The sequence below is a fragment of the Brassica rapa genome, chromosome A02 (assembly GCF_000309985.2).
Source record: "Brassica rapa cultivar Chiifu-401-42 chromosome A02, CAAS_Brap_v3.01, whole genome shotgun sequence".
NCBI classification, from domain to species: domain Eukaryota; kingdom Viridiplantae; phylum Streptophyta; class Magnoliopsida; order Brassicales; family Brassicaceae; genus Brassica; species Brassica rapa.
The window spans coordinates 16,947,714-16,967,047 of NC_024796.2; the positions used below are offsets into that span (position 1 = coordinate 16,947,714).

At 32.9% G+C, this 19,334-nt stretch overlaps 2 protein-coding genes and 1 long non-coding RNA gene across 3 annotated transcripts; 1 reads left to right on the forward strand and 2 right to left on the reverse strand.

Moving 5' to 3' along the window:
* Positions 1-316: 316 nt before the first annotated feature.
* On the reverse strand, positions 317-1,306 carry LOC103868271. The gene is made up of 2 exons (XM_009146378.1): positions 1,043-1,306; positions 317-517 (listed from the first exon to the last, which is right to left on the reverse strand). The coding sequence occupies exons 1-2, from the start codon at positions 1,304-1,306 to the stop codon at positions 317-319; spliced, it is 465 nt and encodes a 154-aa protein (XP_009144626.1).
* Positions 1,307-3,561: 2,255 nt separating this feature from the next.
* Positions 3,562-14,725, reverse strand: LOC117131911. The gene is made up of 2 exons (XR_004455352.1): positions 14,530-14,725; positions 3,562-14,453 (listed from the first exon to the last, which is right to left on the reverse strand). It is a non-coding gene; the product is annotated as an uncharacterized LOC117131911 (long non-coding RNA).
* LOC103868161 (protein PHOSPHATE STARVATION RESPONSE 1-like) lies at positions 8,715-19,115 on the forward strand. Its single transcript, XM_009146263.2, has 7 exons — positions 8,715-8,861; positions 9,154-9,230; positions 9,393-9,429; positions 9,586-9,709; positions 9,841-9,952; positions 12,165-18,479; positions 18,767-19,115. The coding sequence occupies exons 1-6, from the start codon at positions 8,747-8,749 to the stop codon at positions 12,321-12,323; spliced, it is 624 nt and encodes a 207-aa protein (XP_009144511.1). The 5' UTR covers positions 8,715-8,746; the 3' UTR covers positions 12,324-18,479; positions 18,767-19,115.
* Positions 19,116-19,334: the final 219 nt, after the last annotated feature.

The following is a 19,334-nucleotide window of genomic DNA, read 5'->3' on the forward strand; positions in this document are numbered from 1 at the left end:
AACACCATGTTATATTATTTTTTTGTATAATGTTTTCATATTCTATTTTTTTTTCTTAAACTAGTATTTTTTTTTCTTACGACTATTATATTACTTAAAATTAGGATGGTGTAGGTAGCCAGATCGGAATAGAACAATCAATAAAACAAAGATTTTATAAAAAGATCTTGTAGTCATAGTTAAAGAATCTGAAATCTGATTTTACGCTCATGGAATACAAATGATCTTGAAATCCGGGAAGCATATCTGCTGATCTCTATCTTCTCTAATTCTGTTACAAAGCTTGACCAAGTATGAGGCTCCATTATCATGGCGATTAAATCCTTGCAATATGTCCCGAAGCCTTGACATGTAGAATGCATACTCTCCATCGTCCATCATAGTGCTTCCGCTTCTGAATGTAAGGCATACTCTCGTCTTGGATAATTTTGTATCCCCATAAGTTGAACTTTTTCCAAGCTATCCATCCAAACCCATCCACAACCGCTGAACTGTGCAGTGGCTTTCCATGACCCATCTATCATGAAGATTTTACCCAAGCTTAAGACTTGAGGTTCCTCAATACATTGATTTTCCAGAATAGGTGGCACACTCTCGTTTGCATTGAACCAGACTTGACACTCACTCTCTACATAACGAACTAGCTCCAATGGATCCATGTCTATCCCCCTAAAGAGTTTGTCATTTAGGATCTTCCAAATTATCCAAGGATAAGGATCCCTGTCTAATTCTGGCTCGACAATGTTGTTTTTCTCTATGTTAGCATAAATACTTGATACCGGAAGATATATGAACTTGTTGGTGTCGCTGATAGAGACCAAGCTTATAAAGCTAGCGGGCATTCGAAGATGACAAGACTAATAGACTCTTCAGGTTCTCCACATTGTGGGCAACAGTTATCGCATCTCATATTACGACGTATCAAATTCCTCGTTACTGCCAAATGAACTGTTACCAATTGTCATATAAGATGATATATCTTTTGAGGCGCATTTATCGTTCAAGCAAAGGCTTGAAGCTTAGTCATACTTGGCTCCATTACCTTCTTCTCTTCCTCATACTTCAATAAGTTTTGAGGAACCCAATATCCAGATTTAACCGTATACTGGCCATTTTTAGTGTAGTTCCAACAGAAGGTGTCACGGCGATGAGTTGAACTTATGGCGAAACTCCTTATGAAAAGTATATCTGCAGGGGCAACGTAATCCTCCAGTAGCCGAACGTCCCATTCCTTTGATTTCTGATTTATAAAATCGATGACTCTCATGTTCTGGTGTAAAACTAGGGCTAAAGGGCGAGCCGGCATAGCTGGTGGTGTAGAGATCCAAGGATCTTCCCACACTTTGACCTCATATCCATAATATATCTTTTGACCTCATATCCAGAATGTATCTTTTTTTGATTCTCAATAGCAATAGCTTTCATGCCGCTGCGATACTAGTCCACACATATGATGGATTGCTTAACAAAGATTGTTTGTAAAGGCGAACTCATTATGTAGTATCTTCCCTTCAATACTCGAGCCACTAACAAATCTGGGTTTTGAACAAGCCTTCATAGTTGTTTTATTAAAAAAACCAGGTTGAATTCATTGATCATATGGAAACCAATCATGCCCTTCTCCCTTGTTAAACACAGCTTTTCCCACTTTGCCTAGTAAATTCTTCTCTTTGGGGAGTTTGAACTCCACCAGAATTATGCAATGGCACTGAGGAGGGTTTCACATATCTCCAACGGGGATAAGAAGGTAGACATAACATATGTCGGTAGAGCTAGCAGGATAGATTTAATCAAAACTTCCTTGTCTCCTTTGAAAGCTATCTTCATGTGTATCCATTCACTTTATGCATTAATTTGTCCTTTAGAAATGCAAAGAATTTGCATTTGGATCTGCTCATATCTTCTCGAATTCCTAAGTACCTCCTCATTTTTCCTTCGTTCTTAATTCCAAGTGTATCCTTAATCTGCTATCTGACATTTGCATCGATCCTCCTACTAAAGAGTGAAGAGGATTTCTCAAAGTTGATACATTTCTCTGATGCTTTTCCATATTTTTTAACTACTTTCATCACTTATTCACACTCACGGAGTTCCGCCTTACAGAAAAAAAAGGCTAGCATTAGCAAAGAGAAGGTGGAATACCAAGGGGCATGTGCGTGCAACACACATCCTTTTTTTCCTCCCTTGGTTCTCTACATGATTAACAAAACTAACGAGCGCTTTCGTGCATGAAATAAAGATGAAAGGAGACAAATGATCTCCTTGACGTAGACCTCTCCGGGATAATATTTTCCCTTGGTTGACCATTCATAAGCACTTTGTACTTAATTAAAGTTATACAGTTCATAATCCATCCAATCTATGTATATGAGAATCCCATTTTCCGCATTACTTCTTTAATGAATGACCACTCCATCCTATCACACGCTTTACTCATATTTGTCGTAATGGTTATCCTTTTATTGCGTCCACTAGGTTTAGTTCTCAGGACATGGAACATCTCTTGGACAATCATAATATTGTATGAAATCTATCTTCCAGCAACAAAGGCTGACTGAGTTTCTGAAATTCAGTCTTGTAGAACTTTCTTTAATCCCTGGCATAGGACCTTAGAGATTATCTTTTATCTAACATTGCACAAGCTTATGGTTCAAAACTTAGAGATATCATTCGGCTAAGTTGTCTTCGGGATTATGCAGATATATGTATCATTTAAGCCATTTACCATCAAACCTTCAAAAAAGAATTGATTAAACATATGAGTTAAATCCTCCTTTACAATATCCTAGAATTTCTGATAGAAGAGAGCTGTCATCCCATATGGCTTTGGCGCGTTCTCGAGATGCAAAGCAAAAAGAACTAATTTGACCTCCCATTCAGTGACCGGAACTGTAAGGTCATCATTAATTGAATCAGTTATCGTTGTGGATACCTCTAATAGTGCTTCCTCTATATCTTCTCGGTTAGATGACTCAAATATTTGCCTAAAATAATTAGTAAAAATGGCTACCAGTCCTTCCTCATCCTCTACAACTTTCTTATTTGTATCTAAAAGCTGTGTGATATTATTCCTTGCTCTCCTTTGATTTGTCAATGCATGAAAAAACTGTATTTATGTAGCATTCTCTTAGCAAGAAAACTCAATTTTTTGTACTTCTATTTCCAGAACATCTCTTCTACTTTAAGAGCATCTGATAGTTCCTTTAATGCTTCTGTTATTTTCTCAGTTACAGCATCATCATTTGAGTACATACCTTCCACCTTCTCTTTTCGATCTTCCTCATGCTTTTCTGAGTTTATATTGTGCTCTCTCCTCCATTAACTCAAGGCTTTGCAGCAGCTCAAAATATGCTCCACAATATTTGCATCAGGTGGAAGATCTGGAAATTTTCATCCCTCAAGAATGACTTGCCAAAGTTCCTCATTATCCAGCCACCTTTTGTCCAATTTGAATTTTTATTTATTTATTTCCTTATTAGTTTCGTGAAAATGTCCGCTAGGATTTGATGATGATCCGATCCCCAGAGCCTCATATACTTTACCGCAAAGTGAGAGAATTTCTCATGCCAGTCTTCATTTCCAATAGCTCTGTCTAGGCGACATCTAACAGTTGTTCTTCCTGCTCTCTTTCCTACCCATGATAACATGTTCACCGTAAATGGGAATTTCAACATCCCACAATCGCTTAACATCTGCCTAAAAAGTAAAAGTAAGCTGTCTGAACGTTGTCTTCCTCCTTTATTTTCATTATGGCCAGTGATTTCATTAAAATCTCCTATCATAAACCAAGGTCCATTTTTTGTTGTTGCGAAATGTGTAAGACGTTCTGAAACTTGTTCTCTTCTTTCTAGTACAAGGTGTCCATAAACAAACGTCATATAACTTTTATTCCATCAAAGACTGCCTCAATGTCAATCATTATGTTATTCGGAAATAAAACATTAACATGAAATTCATCCATAGAAAAAAAACTAAACCTCCGCTCAGACCAAGTGGCTCAACGATAAACAAATGATCAAACCTAAGTCAGCATGAATGTTTTGCAACAGCAAGCTCATGTTCTTCTTCTCATAAAGGAACACAAGTCATGGGTGATGCTTCTGACACATCTTTGTAAGGCATCAAACTGTGAGGTTGTTCACAATCCCTCGACAGTTCCAACTGATTGTCCTCATATATGATTTTTGAGAGGGTTTTTGGACCCATCCAAACCATTATCTTTGAGAGAACAGTTGCTTGCTTTACTCGTACCTATGTGTCGATGCCACTGGCTTTTACTTACCTCATATGAAGGAAAATTCGCTGGAGCGATTGGCGTGTTCTTGGTGAGCCTCTACGCAGGAACGCGGCCTTTTTGATCTGCAATATGAAAGGCGCACCAGCACATACACCCAATTGTGTTCCACTTCGGCTTGACGACTGACCTCTAGGTTTGCGACCCACCTTTGAACCAGAACTCTTCGAACTCACAGCATTTATCTCCATCTACTTAAGATCTTCTCCAAGTAAATCATTACCTTCATCATCACATACCATCCTCGAATCATGATCAGCGAACGCAATACTAGAAGATCCAAAAATATCCATATCCTGAAGCGCATTAATCATTTGGTCTTCATTATTAAAATTCTCATGATTCTCTTCCTCCATAGGAGAGAAAGTTATCGCCTTTACAACTTCACGACCACATATCATTACGTTCTCCTCGTTATGAAGATCAATACGAGAAGGAGTAACTATGGTGCTATTCTCCATATCCCACATCGTTGGGTTTCTCCCATAAAGTATCATTAATCCTTAGGGATACATTGCTAGACGAACCCTCTGAAATGAGAAACGGCTTTTGTGGTTTAAACCTACCAGCTTCCTCAGCTCGGTGCTACTTTTCTCGCCATTTTTGATATTTCTTATGCTCATATGGAGCATAAGATCTCTATACCGTGCAGTAAATGTCCTCACCGCACCATACTTGTCTCCATATCGATGTTTTCTCCACCTCCATCCTTATTAGTGAAGCCATGTCTATCATCTCAGACGTACCTATGATGGTCTGTACATTGTGCATTGAACGGAATAGCTTCACTGTGGTTCAGTTGAGAGCTCTGATCATTATATCTCTTGTCATAACGATCGTATCACGTCGCCCATTATGATCCGACAACAATTTCTGAGGAATACTATTATACTGAGGGAGTTGTACACGAGAAAAGAGATCAGTCTTAGCCAGCTGAGATTTTGTCTCTTCTAATTTCTTGGAGCAATATGACTCCTCATGAGTCATCAGACCGCAGTAGTTACAATGCCTGAACAACAATTCATACTTTATCTTGCTTGTCACTTCATCTTCGCTTGTGGATTGTACCTTTCTTGCAAACACAAGAGGCTTTCTTTAATCAACATCTATTAGCAGCCTACCCGCAGATAACTCCATAGTATCAATGTGACCAAGTCTCCCACCAATGTTCTTCACAGTCCATAGATGAAGAGGTATGCCGGTGATCTCCACCCAAAATGGGATGATCCAAGGATAGTCATCATGCACAATGGGTTCCCATCGCACCAAGCCAAACATACAAACGTTATAGTGAAAGGACCTTGCCTTAGAACTTCTTGAATGTCATCCTCTGATGAGAAATTAAACAAAAACTTCCCATTACCAAGATAATTTGCAGTGATACAATCTTCCATTTTCCATTGAGTGGGCATAAATTGTAACAGTTTCTCAACATTCTGATTTTTAGGATTGAGAACTTTTCCAATGAGAGACATACGAAACTTTCGGATTGTATGAGAATCATCTTGTTCCTCCAACATAATAGGCTCATCGTCATCCTCATAAATAATACCTTTCCCTTTTGTATCTTCCATATGAGCAGATCTAACACGGTTTGATGGACCCATACGAGGATAAGGTTTCACAAATCTACGTACGTAAGAGTCTTATGGAAAGATCCAGTAGTTGTATGTTCGACTAAATTAGTGAAGAAAACTCGAGATTGCGGTGTCGTGATGATGAAGACAAGATAACTAGATAGAAACGATGATCTGCTGCAGCCAAAAGGTGAAATCTAACGCCAAAAAACGTTTATATCAGAGGCCGCCATCTTCAATCTCACTTCTGTCGAGCATAGCTAGGTCAGAGAACCTGATTGATAGGGTAGGCCTGATGAAACCTTCGAGGTAGTGATACCTTCGATAGATCAATTAAAACAAGTAGATTCGATGAGAATCAGGAGATCCAGCAAAATCAACCGAAAACGTAACCAGAACAAAATGATGAACTGGTCGTCTACAAGCAACAACAACCGTAATACACCAATGAATGTAATGAACCAATACACCAAGGAGCGTATTGATCTGGAGGAGATCAAAATTTCAAAGAAATTTTGATCTAAAGAATCACCATTCCAGTCGCTGTAGAAAACCCTAGAGCGTTATTATCTTTGATTTTGTATTCTTTTTATTCAGCTTCGTACATTCCGTGAACCTATATACATGCATTACACTATTTTAATACAACGTCATATTGAACGCCGTAGATCGTATGTTTTAAAACATTAATTAATAACAAGATTAGTAACTAGGGTTATTTTCTGAAACCACATCTCTGACCCTCTCTATATATATTGGATGAATTCGTGTTCACGTGGTTAAAAAATTGAAACAATTTTGAATAGTGATCATTGGACACAACGTAGTGGCAATTTTAAACACATCGCTTTGAATCTGCTTTGAATAAGTATATTCCCGAGTTACGATGTTACTCTTTGTCATTTTGGAGAGAATTAGAAGGACCAAGTCGCGTCAGTTACACAAACAATAATATTAAATTGAAATTGTTATTAATTTCTGTTTTCTTGTGTATGAACTTTTGTTGTACCTATATAGCATCTTAATTACCATTTATGATTATTCTTGGTATTGAAATTTCTGTTTTCTTGTACAATATTTCTTTATGTTCTCCCTGTTTTAGTATAAATAATGATTTCATTAATGCACTTGCGTTTGCGGATGATAATGATTTTTGGTGTTATATAACAATTACAAAAAAACTCTGTAATCTGTTTTATATTGTTCTAAAATTTTCAAAATCAAAAAATAAATTTCGACTAGCAGTTGCGGTTGTGATGGTTGTAGGAAATTAAATACAAATATATTTAGTTTAAAACTATAAATATAAAAATAATAATATTTAGTTAATTGTTTAAAAGTGAGATAATATAAATACTAATATATGTATTATATTTAAATTTATATAAAACTTTGAAACATCATATTTACTATATTTTTAACATTAATATATAGATATATATAAACCCAAAAACAAAATTTAAAATATAATATTAACTTTATGTTTAGTATAGTAATATCATTTTCATATATTATAATTATATAAAATATTAATATTGTTAATTTATTTATAAATCGTTATTGAACGTACTAATTTCTAACCGATGTACTAATCATACAAATCACTTAGTAACATTCAAAACTACAAGCATCCATAAACTCCCGCAACCTATGTGTTTTCACTAGTCATATCCTAAGTCTCTTTCTTTGGCTATTTAGCATAGCTCTTAGAACTATTTTATTATTGTAAATATAAATATAATGGAAATCTAGATAATCCATATATATTACTCTTTTAACTCCGCTGCAGTAATTTTAAACATTTTAGATTTATTGAAAATATTCTAAATTTATATTTCTAACTAGTACATAATAATGATGGAATTTTAATTTTACCACAAATTTAATATCAAATTAATGTTTAAAGATAACCATTTTTCTAAATAACTTATGTTTATGATAATCCTCCTAAATAATTTATATAATATTTAAAAATAACTTACAAAATATTTGAAAAATTGTAGTCAAATTATGGTATTTCAAGCAATTTCTCCATGATATTTAGATATCGTTCTTTATTTAAAACTAACTTTTGTTTTAGTTAAGTAGTAGATCATTTGTCTTAGTTAGCATGTTCGTCATTATGTTTAATGCGAATTTAAACCATTTAGTTTTCTTATATATATTCTTGACGAGAAGATGAATATTGATCAAGTGGAGTCTTCTGACCAACATTTTGTCATGATATCAAAGACAATAAAAATAGTCAAGGAATTGATGCAAAACCCTGAAATACCGTCATTCTTTATTTTTATAAACTTTTGATAATTCACTATATTATATGACTTATTTTGTTTTTTAGAATACTATTTGATTATCTAAATCATTTGGCTCAAAATAATTATATATGCTACATGAGTTTTACGTCATTTAATTAACCTGACTTTCTTTTTGGCTTCTACCATTGTTTAAAAAAATAATAAGAAGTACTGGTTTATGGTTTGAGTGTTTTAGACGAAGTTCTCATACATATTGTCACAAGAAACAAGACTTGAGGTGTCGAGTAATTCTTTCTCTCGGATATACAAAGGAATTCACAGAAACGGAAAATATATTGACGAAAAGCACCGCAACATGACAAATCACAACAACAAATTTAAAATAATTTAATCTCCTTTTTAAGGTCTACATTTCCCGTTTTTCCCCACTAAGAAAAATGAGAAAGTAAAAAATAAGACAGGGGTTACGAAGACAACTAGTCCAACATACAAAATTTGCCTATCTGAAAATAGAGAATTTTCTAGCAGTTGCCTTCGCCCCTTTCTGATTTGCTGCAACCATATTGAATCGACCGAGAGTTTTCGAACAAATTGTAAGCTTATTAGGAAAAGAAACGATGAAGACCCCTATCGTTAGATCATATGTTAGGTCAAAAGTGCCGCGGCTGCGATGGAATTCTGATCTTCACAACTCTTTTGTTCAAGCCGTTGAACAACTAGGTGGAGAACATAGTAAGCAGTTTTCTTTCTCTTCTAAAATTATAGTTACTAATTATCTCAAGAATGAAGAATTTCTCAAATTCTGTCAACAACATTTGTTCTAGTTCTAGTACTTAAAAGAAAAACATTTTTTTAAGTAAAGTTTATCAATCATGGAAATTGTATTCCTTTTGAGGTTATTTCTTTGGCTTCTGGCAGTCAAGACCCTTTTCTATTTCGTTTCACTCAAAATCAAGATATTTACAAATTTATTATCCTGGGTTGTCACATGCGTCTGAATTTCATATTTTTCTGAAAAATGCAGGAGCAACTCCTAAGATGGTTTTACAGTTAATGGATGTAAGAGGACTCACAATATCTCATGTGAAGAGTCATCTCCAGGTCCTAAAATTTGTATACATATAGCTACTTATAGATAACCTACCTATATCATTATACGTGTATTTATGAACAGCATCTTACTTTATAGATTTTTTTTTTTGTAAAACCATAGTTAATAGATTTTAGTTTGGATAACCATATCTCTTAGTTACTCTCCAACAGATGTATAGGAGCATGAAGTTGGAAGAATCCATGCAAGGTAAAAATTACATTTCAATTTAACATTATAGGATGATGTACGTATTGTATGTATTTGTTTAGGACGGTAGGACCGTACATTGATGTTCAACATAATGCTTGCATTTTCAAAAGAAAAAAACATAATGCTTGCATATACACATGCAATATTTGGCAGACGAGATATTAGCAAAGAGAAGTGTTAGAGTGACAGGAGAAGTGACTTGGTGGCAGTTTCAACAGTACCTTCATAATTATCAACGTCTCCGAGGCAATGCCAACCTTTTCCAAAATCAACTAAGGTATCGTCTAGTTATATATTAATTGAAAAGTTTATTAATATACATCTGGGGTTTTTTTTTGTCAACACTTCTTGGTTTAAATGTGAACCACAACTATATATGTATACATTTTTTATATGAATTTATTGTAGGCGAGAAGACGAAATGTATGAAAACATAATAACATTTGGAGAATCAAGTAATGGAATTAAGGACGTACCAAGTGACTATTTTACTTGCACGTCTCTCTATGAGTCTTCAAGGGTAAATTTTCGATGAATTTTCTGTCACTATATATATGGTTTATCGAAAGAAAAGAAATCATTGATATATACTACCAGATTGTTCTTTTAGTCATCACTAGTAAAATTTATCTCACTATACATTTCTTACACTATCATAAATGATATATATTATACACTAACATATACAGTTGAAAAATATATATATAAACTTGAATGATATACATATTTATATATAAGTTCAACATGCCATATATTATTTCCAAGTGTATTGCTCATTATATATGGTTTATCGAAATTTGTCTACCCTGTTTTTATAATTTTGTTTTTTTTATCAATTGTATTTAGTGAATAGTTATTTATTTTTGTTAAATATTTTGTGAGTTGATAACAATATAATGCTTATGCAGCTTGTAAGTCTAGTATAAACATGTAGTTAAAAGTGAAGCGTATATATGAAATTTAATTTCAGTAGATTATTAATTAGAAGCTAAATCCCGCGCGGATGTTTGATTTCATTTCTATATAGTAAAAATCTTATTTCTACATTTTAATAGTAAATATTCTTAACATTAACCATATTTTCAAACAAAATAATGTTATAGTCAACATGTATGGTTTTCTACTTTTTCTTCTACCACCATCTTTGCAGATAACTTCATGATTTTTAAAATCATATATTTGTTTACTCTAACTCAATAAAGTTTTGTAGTATATATTTTGAATTATTTTCACAGACACACACGTATATCACAAAATAAAGTTACACCTTCGGTTTATAAATTTAGATCAAAATCTAAACTATGCAGTTATAACAAAAAATAAAATAGTATAGGGGTGAGTCATAATTATTTCTAATTCCAAAAAGTTTAGCACCCCTGACAAATAAGTGAAATAAATTTTATAAATCCAAAAATATATAAAAATATTTGTAATGATAATTTCTATTAAAATAAATTTGTTCAAGAAAATTATCATGCACTATTATTTTTTATTTCTAGAACCAGGCCGTGACCGTCTGAATATTTTTTTTTACTTCAAAACTTTTTTATACTAAATGGTATAATATATTAACAAATTTTATTAAAAAAAATTTTATATAACATTTTAAAACATAATAATTTTATTTATTAGTTTGAATATATTTCTAGAGCTTGTGACCCGTTGGCTTTAAATGTATTAACAAAAATTTTATATTACATTAAAACATAAATTTTTTTTTACTTTGAATAATTATATTTTTGGGATTTTAATCATCAATTATATCACAGTGTAATACAATATTTTTAACTAATTGGATTTATATATATGAAAACACTATACCAATAAATTATGAATACTTTATTTTTATTTATATATTATATAAATTGATTATGATGTGTGGTTTTTACTTTATTATTTATTACTAATAAATATTGAAAAATATTTATTATATTAGTACAAAATATTTAGGGAAATCTTTTTTGAATAAAATTTGATTTGAAATATATTATTTAAATTAAGAAAATATTGGAGGATTAAATCTATTGTTTAAATTAGGAAAAGATAAGCATACTTAGATATATGTTCAATAAATATCTCAATGGCATTCTAGTGTAAATAAGTAGTAAAACTAAGGGGATTTCTATTTTGTACTTGTATTTTAATAATATAAATTTTTGTGATTTTAATCGTCAATTAGATCACAGTGTACCATATAAGTAAATACAATATTTTTAAATAATTGGACTTATATATATGAAAACATTATACCAATAATGTATGAATAGTTTATTTTATATTTTTATTTATATATTATATAAATTGATTATGATGTGTGGTTTTTACATTATTATTTATTACTAAAATATTTAAAAAATATTTAATATGTTAATACAAAATAAATAGGGAAATCTACTGAGAAATCTATTTTGGTTAAAATTCGATTAAAAAATCTATTATTTAAATTATGAAAAATATTGGAGAATTAAATCTATTGTTCAAATTAGGAAAAGACAAGCATGCTTAGATATATGTTCAATAAATATCTCAGTGGGATTCTAATGTAAATAAGTAGTACAATTAAGGAGATTTCTATTTGTACTTCTATTTTAATAATATAAATAATGATATTTATAACGATGAAAACATGAAAAGGATTTTGATATCATCTTAACCGGCATGTGTCCATCTCAGCTTGCAAAAACAGAGATGTTAGTTTAGAAATAATTAGTTATATACTTTTGCTTTAACAGGTCCGAGTTAGTAAAAGTAAAGCTGATGATGACAATGGTAAAATTGTTTGTGATATTGGAGATGATGGTAATGTTGTTACTGTGTCAGTAAAATCAACAAAGGCTTCCAAAGGTGAAGAAGAATCGTCCCTTGAGCTCACTCTTGGTCTCAAGCCTTAAAACAGGAATTCGATATATGCAGAAACCGTTAGAATGTATCTTATTAATGCATGTATTTAAAAATATGTTTTTAATAATTTCTGTATACTAGTGAACACCATTGCACGTTGATGTCTTTCTACTGAGATTTTAAACCGACGACTGTATGCCGTTTCTTTGACTAAATCTGTACGTTGTCAATGGTAAACCAATATAAAAATTTTACATCTTTATTTTAGTGATTTCAGTAATTAAACTCTATAATCTATCTATCTTTTTTTTCTTCTTTTTTTGAATTATACAAAAATATTCCGACCTCATAGAAGTGGTCCAGACTAATCATGTGTTTCCACGTGTCGGTCTCATGTATTTGGTGATGCCGAAATGTTAATTCTTTAGTGGTCGGGACTCGAACCTTGGTTGCTTCATCGTATTGGGCTTTAATAACCCTAGGTTTCAGACGTTACCATGGAAAGATGTACGATAAAATCAATTCGAAGGAGTGGAGAGAGTGGTTTAGTAGTTGTTATCGCGATCATTATATGAGACTCTTGAATGCTAAAGAAAAACGTTACTTTCAATCGTCCGTGTGATTTTTTTTTCCTGCTAGACAACATTAGGTCTAGAAAGAATGGCCAGATTATTTATATGGGCTTTAGGCATACAGACCCTATAAAACCAGGTTAGTAAAAGGTCGTAAAGAAGTAAACGAAAGTTTCGTCTTTTCTTCAGATATATAGAATTGGATAGGTGTCCTCTTTTGCTCATATTTCGTGAAGATGTGGCAGCATAAGAGAAGAGAATTTTCTCTTTTATATATAACTACTAGTGGTATTTCGGTGCTACGCGCTGAGTTCGTATATTTTATTCTGAAATAAATTTACAATTCATCTTATGGTTTTAGTGAAGAAAATATGTTTAAAAATATATAAATGAAAATATGTTAAAAGAGAATGATATTTTTCCGATCCATTTGATAATGATTAGTGACTGTAATGTATTGCTTTGTTTTGAAGTTGCTTGGTGTAAAATAGAATAGCATAAGTGATTGTGATTAATCGATTCAATAAAAGTATAATAAAAAGTAAATAATCGTAACAAAGTTAATTTAGTTAGAATTTAAACATAAAATAAAGTTGATGTTTTGTTTAAAGAACATACTTATAATGTTAAAGTACTATGTGAACAGTATATAGAAAACTAATCTGAATTTAAACGTGTGTAACCTGTTAACTATTAAATTGAGTTAATGCTTTGACGACTCCAATTTTTTTAAACATATGCATTTGTGGTTGTGGAACTCAGTCTGGCCGTGAAACCTTAAAATATATTCACAATATGACACCATATAATGAAAGAGTTATTAATATTTTATAGGTGAGAAAAAATCTTCCTTTTTCTTTTGTAACTGCGTGAGAAAATTTTGTTCTGGCAAAGGCAAATTTACCAAATGAGGAAAAACAATTAAATATATTGTTTTCAAAAAATGTTTTGACCAATCTCATCATTTGTTTATATTTTTTTTTCTTTTTTTACTAACATTGTTTATATATTATGCTATTTTATATATTTTGGAGAATTATTAAAGTCTGAAGAATGCACCGTTACCACTCACCAATGTATTTTTATTCTTTATCAATAGTTTTTGATATATAGGTACGACATTACATTGGTACATGTTTCACAAAAATATATAACTTGGAAAGCATGCAAGTTCATATAAGTGCAAATGTGTTAAAATAAAACGAAGCCTTGTTATAATAAAACTTGCAGAAATAGTTCAAACAGCCACAACGACATTAATGTAACAATAAAATAGAGAGTTTTGTTTTTTTTTTTTGTCACAAAGAGAGTTTTGTTTAGTAAGTATAGTAAGTGGGGATATTGCTTCGGCAACTATAGCTATGCCATGCGGGACTTCTTTTTCGATTCTCATGTGGGTCAAGTATGGGAATTGGGAATGGTAGATGCAGAGCGAACTAATCCTGCAACAATAGATGAGGATGGCTGATGGTTGGCAGTTGTAGTTTCACCACCTTCTGCTCGCACACCACTTGCTACCTCTGCCAAAGTGTTATCAGCACCAAGAAAGCCATTAGATGCTACCAGTTTCTCCATAGGCACATCATCACTAGGTTCCTGACCATCTTCCTGGTGATATCAAAGTGATTAAGATGAATATATAATTCAAAGAAATGTAGAAAAAATCTCAGTATTAGGTACCAACATGTATAACAAAGTCTGGGAATGGTGGATGCTGATTCTCACTGATGATACGGGGTATGGTGAAGGTCTAGTGCTTGGATGTGAAATTGAACTTGACTAACTTGAGCTGAAATATGCAAGTTTTTTCCACAATATCAGAGATAATCTGGGGGATCTCGTTGTATACATGAGCATTCACACCTGTACCTTGAACTCAGTGATGGATGAAAACATAATTTAATAATTGATATAACATAAATATTAAGGTGGGTTTCATTGCTATACTCAGATGTAAGAGAATTAATTAAAATTAAATGCTTGAAAGAGGGAACCTATACCAAAATCTGAGCAGCTTCAAATGCTTGAATGCTTGTTAACTTTACAATTTCCATATCAAAGGCCACAAACACAGCATCATCCTTCAGGTCTGATACAGACAGCTCCACGCGGTGCCTGTAGTGAGTGAATAGACACAAAGTGTATTGTAGAGTGAGGAAAATTTGGAAGGTAGCTATAATATCATGGATAGCAGAGCTTAAGTATTGTTACCTGAGGGCAGTCACAAAGTTGGTTTTATCACAGAAAAGGCATGTGAAAGAAGAAATCTCTCACTGTAGCTTTGTTGAACATTTCGAGCTTCCAATATAACACCATCCTTTATCTGTCTGAGTACCATTAACTTTGGCGGTACACAGAATAATCTGTTATAAGTCAGAGACAATTACAATTAGAAGTGATAAATGCGAGAGTAACATGAGAGTGTTGTAAATTTGACCTGAGGCTCAGATGTGATAACATATTTGTTTAGCTCAGGTATGGTGAGTGGTTCTATTTTCTGGGCGTGAAGCAACTTTGATGAAGAGGGTGTCTGGTTAGAGCCATCCCCAATCAATCTAAAGAGTTTTAATGTGGTAGCTTAGTTAAAGTGAGGCAAAATCATATGGTAAGATATTTAATGAACTAACCACTATGTAATCTGTTATTAAAATTAGAGATACTTACTTTTCATAGTTTTCTTTTCCGGCAGCTGCTCAGTGTCAAAGTAGAGATGGTTTCCAGATGTCCTGTTGAGGAATAACAGGCTTCATACTAGGGTGTTTGATTATTAAAAAAAAGGTTAATATGAGAACACAATATATACAATGCAGTCGAGAACATGTAGGGATTAATGCATGAGAGATTATAAATATTCAGATTTCTCACCTCCTACAAGCTTAGGGTTTATGCTAGTAACCAACACAACTTTTGGCTCAGAGCCGTAGCTGTCCAATTTGCTATGAAATGCGAAAGCTAAACCGTCAAACAGGCTAACACATACATTCACGTCCCTGTGTAGATTCAATGTTAATAATATTCATAAAATCTAAGTTCAGATATACAGTCAAAAACGATTAAATCTACAATTGAATTCCATGTACACAAAGTACCTTATGTAGCGTAAGCATGACACACTATGAACCGTGTGTTCCATCATTGATGATAGCAATTAACTCACCAAGTATATCTTGCAAGCAATGTTTTTAAATCCGACCCGGACACTGAACCGGACGACTTACCGGATTGCTGGGTTACTGGGTCGACCGCGGATGAACCGCGGGTTAATAAATAAATTAATTTTATTATATAATAATATATCAGCTATGTAAAATAAAAAAATAGAAACTAAAGTTTAAATTTTCTAAATGTTTTTTAAAACATAAAATAATAGTTTGGATATGTATATATTTTATGTTTAAAAACTTTTAGAAAATACTTAACTTTTATTTTTATATTTTTATTTTTATTTGACATACAAAATATCAAAAAGTAGTTTAGACTATTTAAAATTTTTTCCAACAAAGTAAGATTTACGACATCTAAAAAATCAAGACATAAAATTTATAAATATTTAAATGTCTAATTGAATAATAAATTAAACTTCAAATACAAAATAAACCAAAAATAAAAGATCATTGTAATAAAATGTCAATAACGGAAATAAACTAACACCAAATCACATCAACTAATTTTAGTTATCTCTACCATCGTTCACTTCATTTTCTTCAGGTGGCATAGTGAAACTGAAATCTTCATCAAAATCTAAAAATCACAAATATAAAACTGAAAAAGAAAAACTTAACTTTTTTTTGCCAGCACCTAACTTCTTAATTGTAAACTTAGAATATAAAACATAATCTAAAAACTTAATCAAAACTTAAAAAAATGAAGTAAAAGTTATTTATTGGTTCGACCGGTGGTTCAACCGTTATCAGGTTCCGGGTTTTACTGGATTTTTACGGGTATTTACGGGTTTTTAAATATTGGGTTTTTCATAAAATCCAAACCGGATTTTTTCTTGGTTACCGGGTTTACCGGTTCAACCGCGGGTCCGGGTCGGGTTTCAAAACACTGCTTGCAAGTTTACTAGTCCAATGGGGTGAATAATACGGTTACAACTTGTTGAGCAGTCAGATATAGAAGATCCAAAGCATACATGGTAGTTGTTTATTGGTATTTGCCAGTGCCAATAGATCGTTGTAGCTGTGGAATCTTCACCATATTGGACTTTTTATCCTCAAGTTAATCACCACCCGGCCATAAGTCCTTGTTATCTATCTATCTATATCTATTATAATAAAGTAGGATTGTCTATCTCCTCCTGCGTCCACGTCATCAAGGAAGAAGGAGCATTTTTGGACATGTGTCCTCTCTCTTTTACGTGATCTTTGTAATTGTTATTTTAACTTTTTGGGCTACTAATGTTTTTTTCGTTTATGGGCTCTTCATAGATGGCCCATCTCTTTCTAGGGTTTTTGCTTGCTGCGACCAGGACTCGGCTCCTTCTCCAAATCTCTTCGTCTTCTAGAAACTCAGACCATCACCTCTGTAACGTCATCCGTTTGTGGCTTCGATCTCATCATTTACTGCTTACCCATTACTCATTCCACTCTCTCTAAATTAAACATCGTCATTATCATCAAAAGAGGCCGCCTGAGACTCTTCACTATAAAATGGTACCTTCTCAGAGATGAATAGCCACAGTTGTACGAGATCTCTGCTTACGCGTTTAGTGACGTTACACAGAGCGATAACAAATTTCGGCTCTCTGATGCCGGAATTACAATGGAAAGATGTCTGGCTGCACCACCATGGACCGTCGTATGATATCCAAGCTTGACAGTACTTCTTGCTCTATCTTGAAGATCTCTTGTAAGTCTTTCTACATTTAATCTGCATAATTATGCTTTCTCCGGGATTTGAAACTCAGATCTCATGATGTAGAATTATTAATTAACCCTTAGTCAAACCACTGGATCAAGGGAGCTTCATCTCATAGCTATCTCATTAAAAAGATGTTTAGTGAGTTATAGATAATACACAAATAAGGAAATCTAGATAAGATTAAGAAATTTGGATAAGTTTTTTGTTATCATATTACATTACATGTAGAATAAGAAAATAGTTTATATATAAATAGTTAATATAATTGTTCTATAAGAAAACCATAAAGAGTTTTAGTTTTGACTGAGTTTCTAAAATGATCAGAAAATTGTTCTTATAATTTTGGGAAATTACTCAAAATGACTCAAATTATATATGTAATGACTAGAATAACTCTTATAATTTTGTATCTACTAGAATAACTCATAAGGGAAACAAAAATACCAAAAAACCAGTCTAAGCTGCCATTATATTTTATTAATAGGAATAAATTTTAATTGTGTAAAAGCAAAAAAAAAAAAATAGAAGGTCGACTTCTCTTTCTCTTTCGCAGCCGCATGGGACGACACCAAAGGAGATTTTTTCTCCGACACTTCCATCTCCGATCTCCGACACCTCTTTCTCCATCACCACCTTCGAAGGTCACGGCCGTATATCAATTTCTAACACCCCAACCCCATCTCGTCTTCCTGTTTGTTGTCGTCGACAAACCCTAACCCCACACCACCGATTTAAGTCACCACCGCATTCAACTCCCAGAAACTTGAATCCGTAAGTCATAAATCCATCCTAATCATGTTTGATGTTCCTTGTTGTTAACATCATTTGATTGATTGCATTTTTAATTTTGAAAACCCTATTTCACAAATCCCCTTTTCCTCTGAAGTTGAAATCCAAAAACTGTTTATTTGTAAAATAGACTAAGCATTGAATTCATAGATTAGCAATACGGTATTGGGTTTCTTGTTTACTGAAAAACCTTTGTTTCTATATAAGACAACAATGACTATTGACACTTTGTACTGACTGTAGCCGATTGTGTTAATTGTTTATTGCAGATACGGTATTGGATTATGAGGCCAAGGTTAAGACACATAGGATCAAATTCTCAATTTTTCTCGTGTGGGTGAAACTGACTCAAGACAAGACAAGAGAAAGAGACTGAAACATGCTCAAGACGGGAAATGATCAAGAGTGTGCTGAGATGGGGATTGACTGATCTGAGTTTTTTTCTCTATTGTAGTTGTGGGGCTTGTAACACTTAGCATCTTGGAATGAACGAAAGAAATTAGATACCTTGTTGTTCCCTAAAAGTTTATTGGCATTGTAAAGAGTTTAAATTGTTGATGTCATCCACATCCTCTTTTGAGCACACAGTGGGGTAGTAATAGATCACATCTTCATTTCCTTTTTACACTAACAAAGAAAACAAATGCAAGGTTTTTGGCTGAGCTGCGATGCATTGTGATTTCCATCATTGTGAGTGGAAGGGATAATACGAAAAAGAAAAATTGTTCATTCTTTGTAGTTTTTAACTTGGAATAAAGAAGGCTGATGCTTTTAATCTCTCACCACTTGTAATAATAATTTCGTATGTAAGAATGGATGAGGATCCATTGAATATGT

What these genes read in the sequence shown, in the direction of transcription:
- LOC103868161 (XM_009146263.2), top strand. Translation starts at nt 8,747, where the DNA reads ATGAAGACCCCTATCGTTAGATCATATGTTAGGTCAAAAGTGCCGCGG. An exon ending in ATGTGAAGAGTCATCTCCAG is followed by an intron (nt 9,231 to 9,392) that starts GTCCTAAAATTT and finishes ACTCTCCAACAG; the next exon opens with ATGTATAGGAGCATGAAGTT. An exon ending in CTTTTCCAAAATCAACTAAG is followed by an intron (nt 9,710 to 9,840) that starts GTATCGTCTAGT and finishes AATTTATTGTAG; the next exon opens with GCGAGAAGACGAAATGTATG.
- LOC103868271 (XM_009146378.1), bottom strand. Translation starts at nt 1,306, where the DNA reads ATGCCGGCTCGCCCTTTAGCCCTAGTTTTACACCAGAACATGAGAGTC. An exon ending in AGTATGAGGAAGAGAAGAAG is followed by an intron (nt 518 to 1,042) that starts GTAATGGAGCCA and finishes TCTTCATGATAG; the next exon opens with ATGGGTCATGGAAAGCCACT.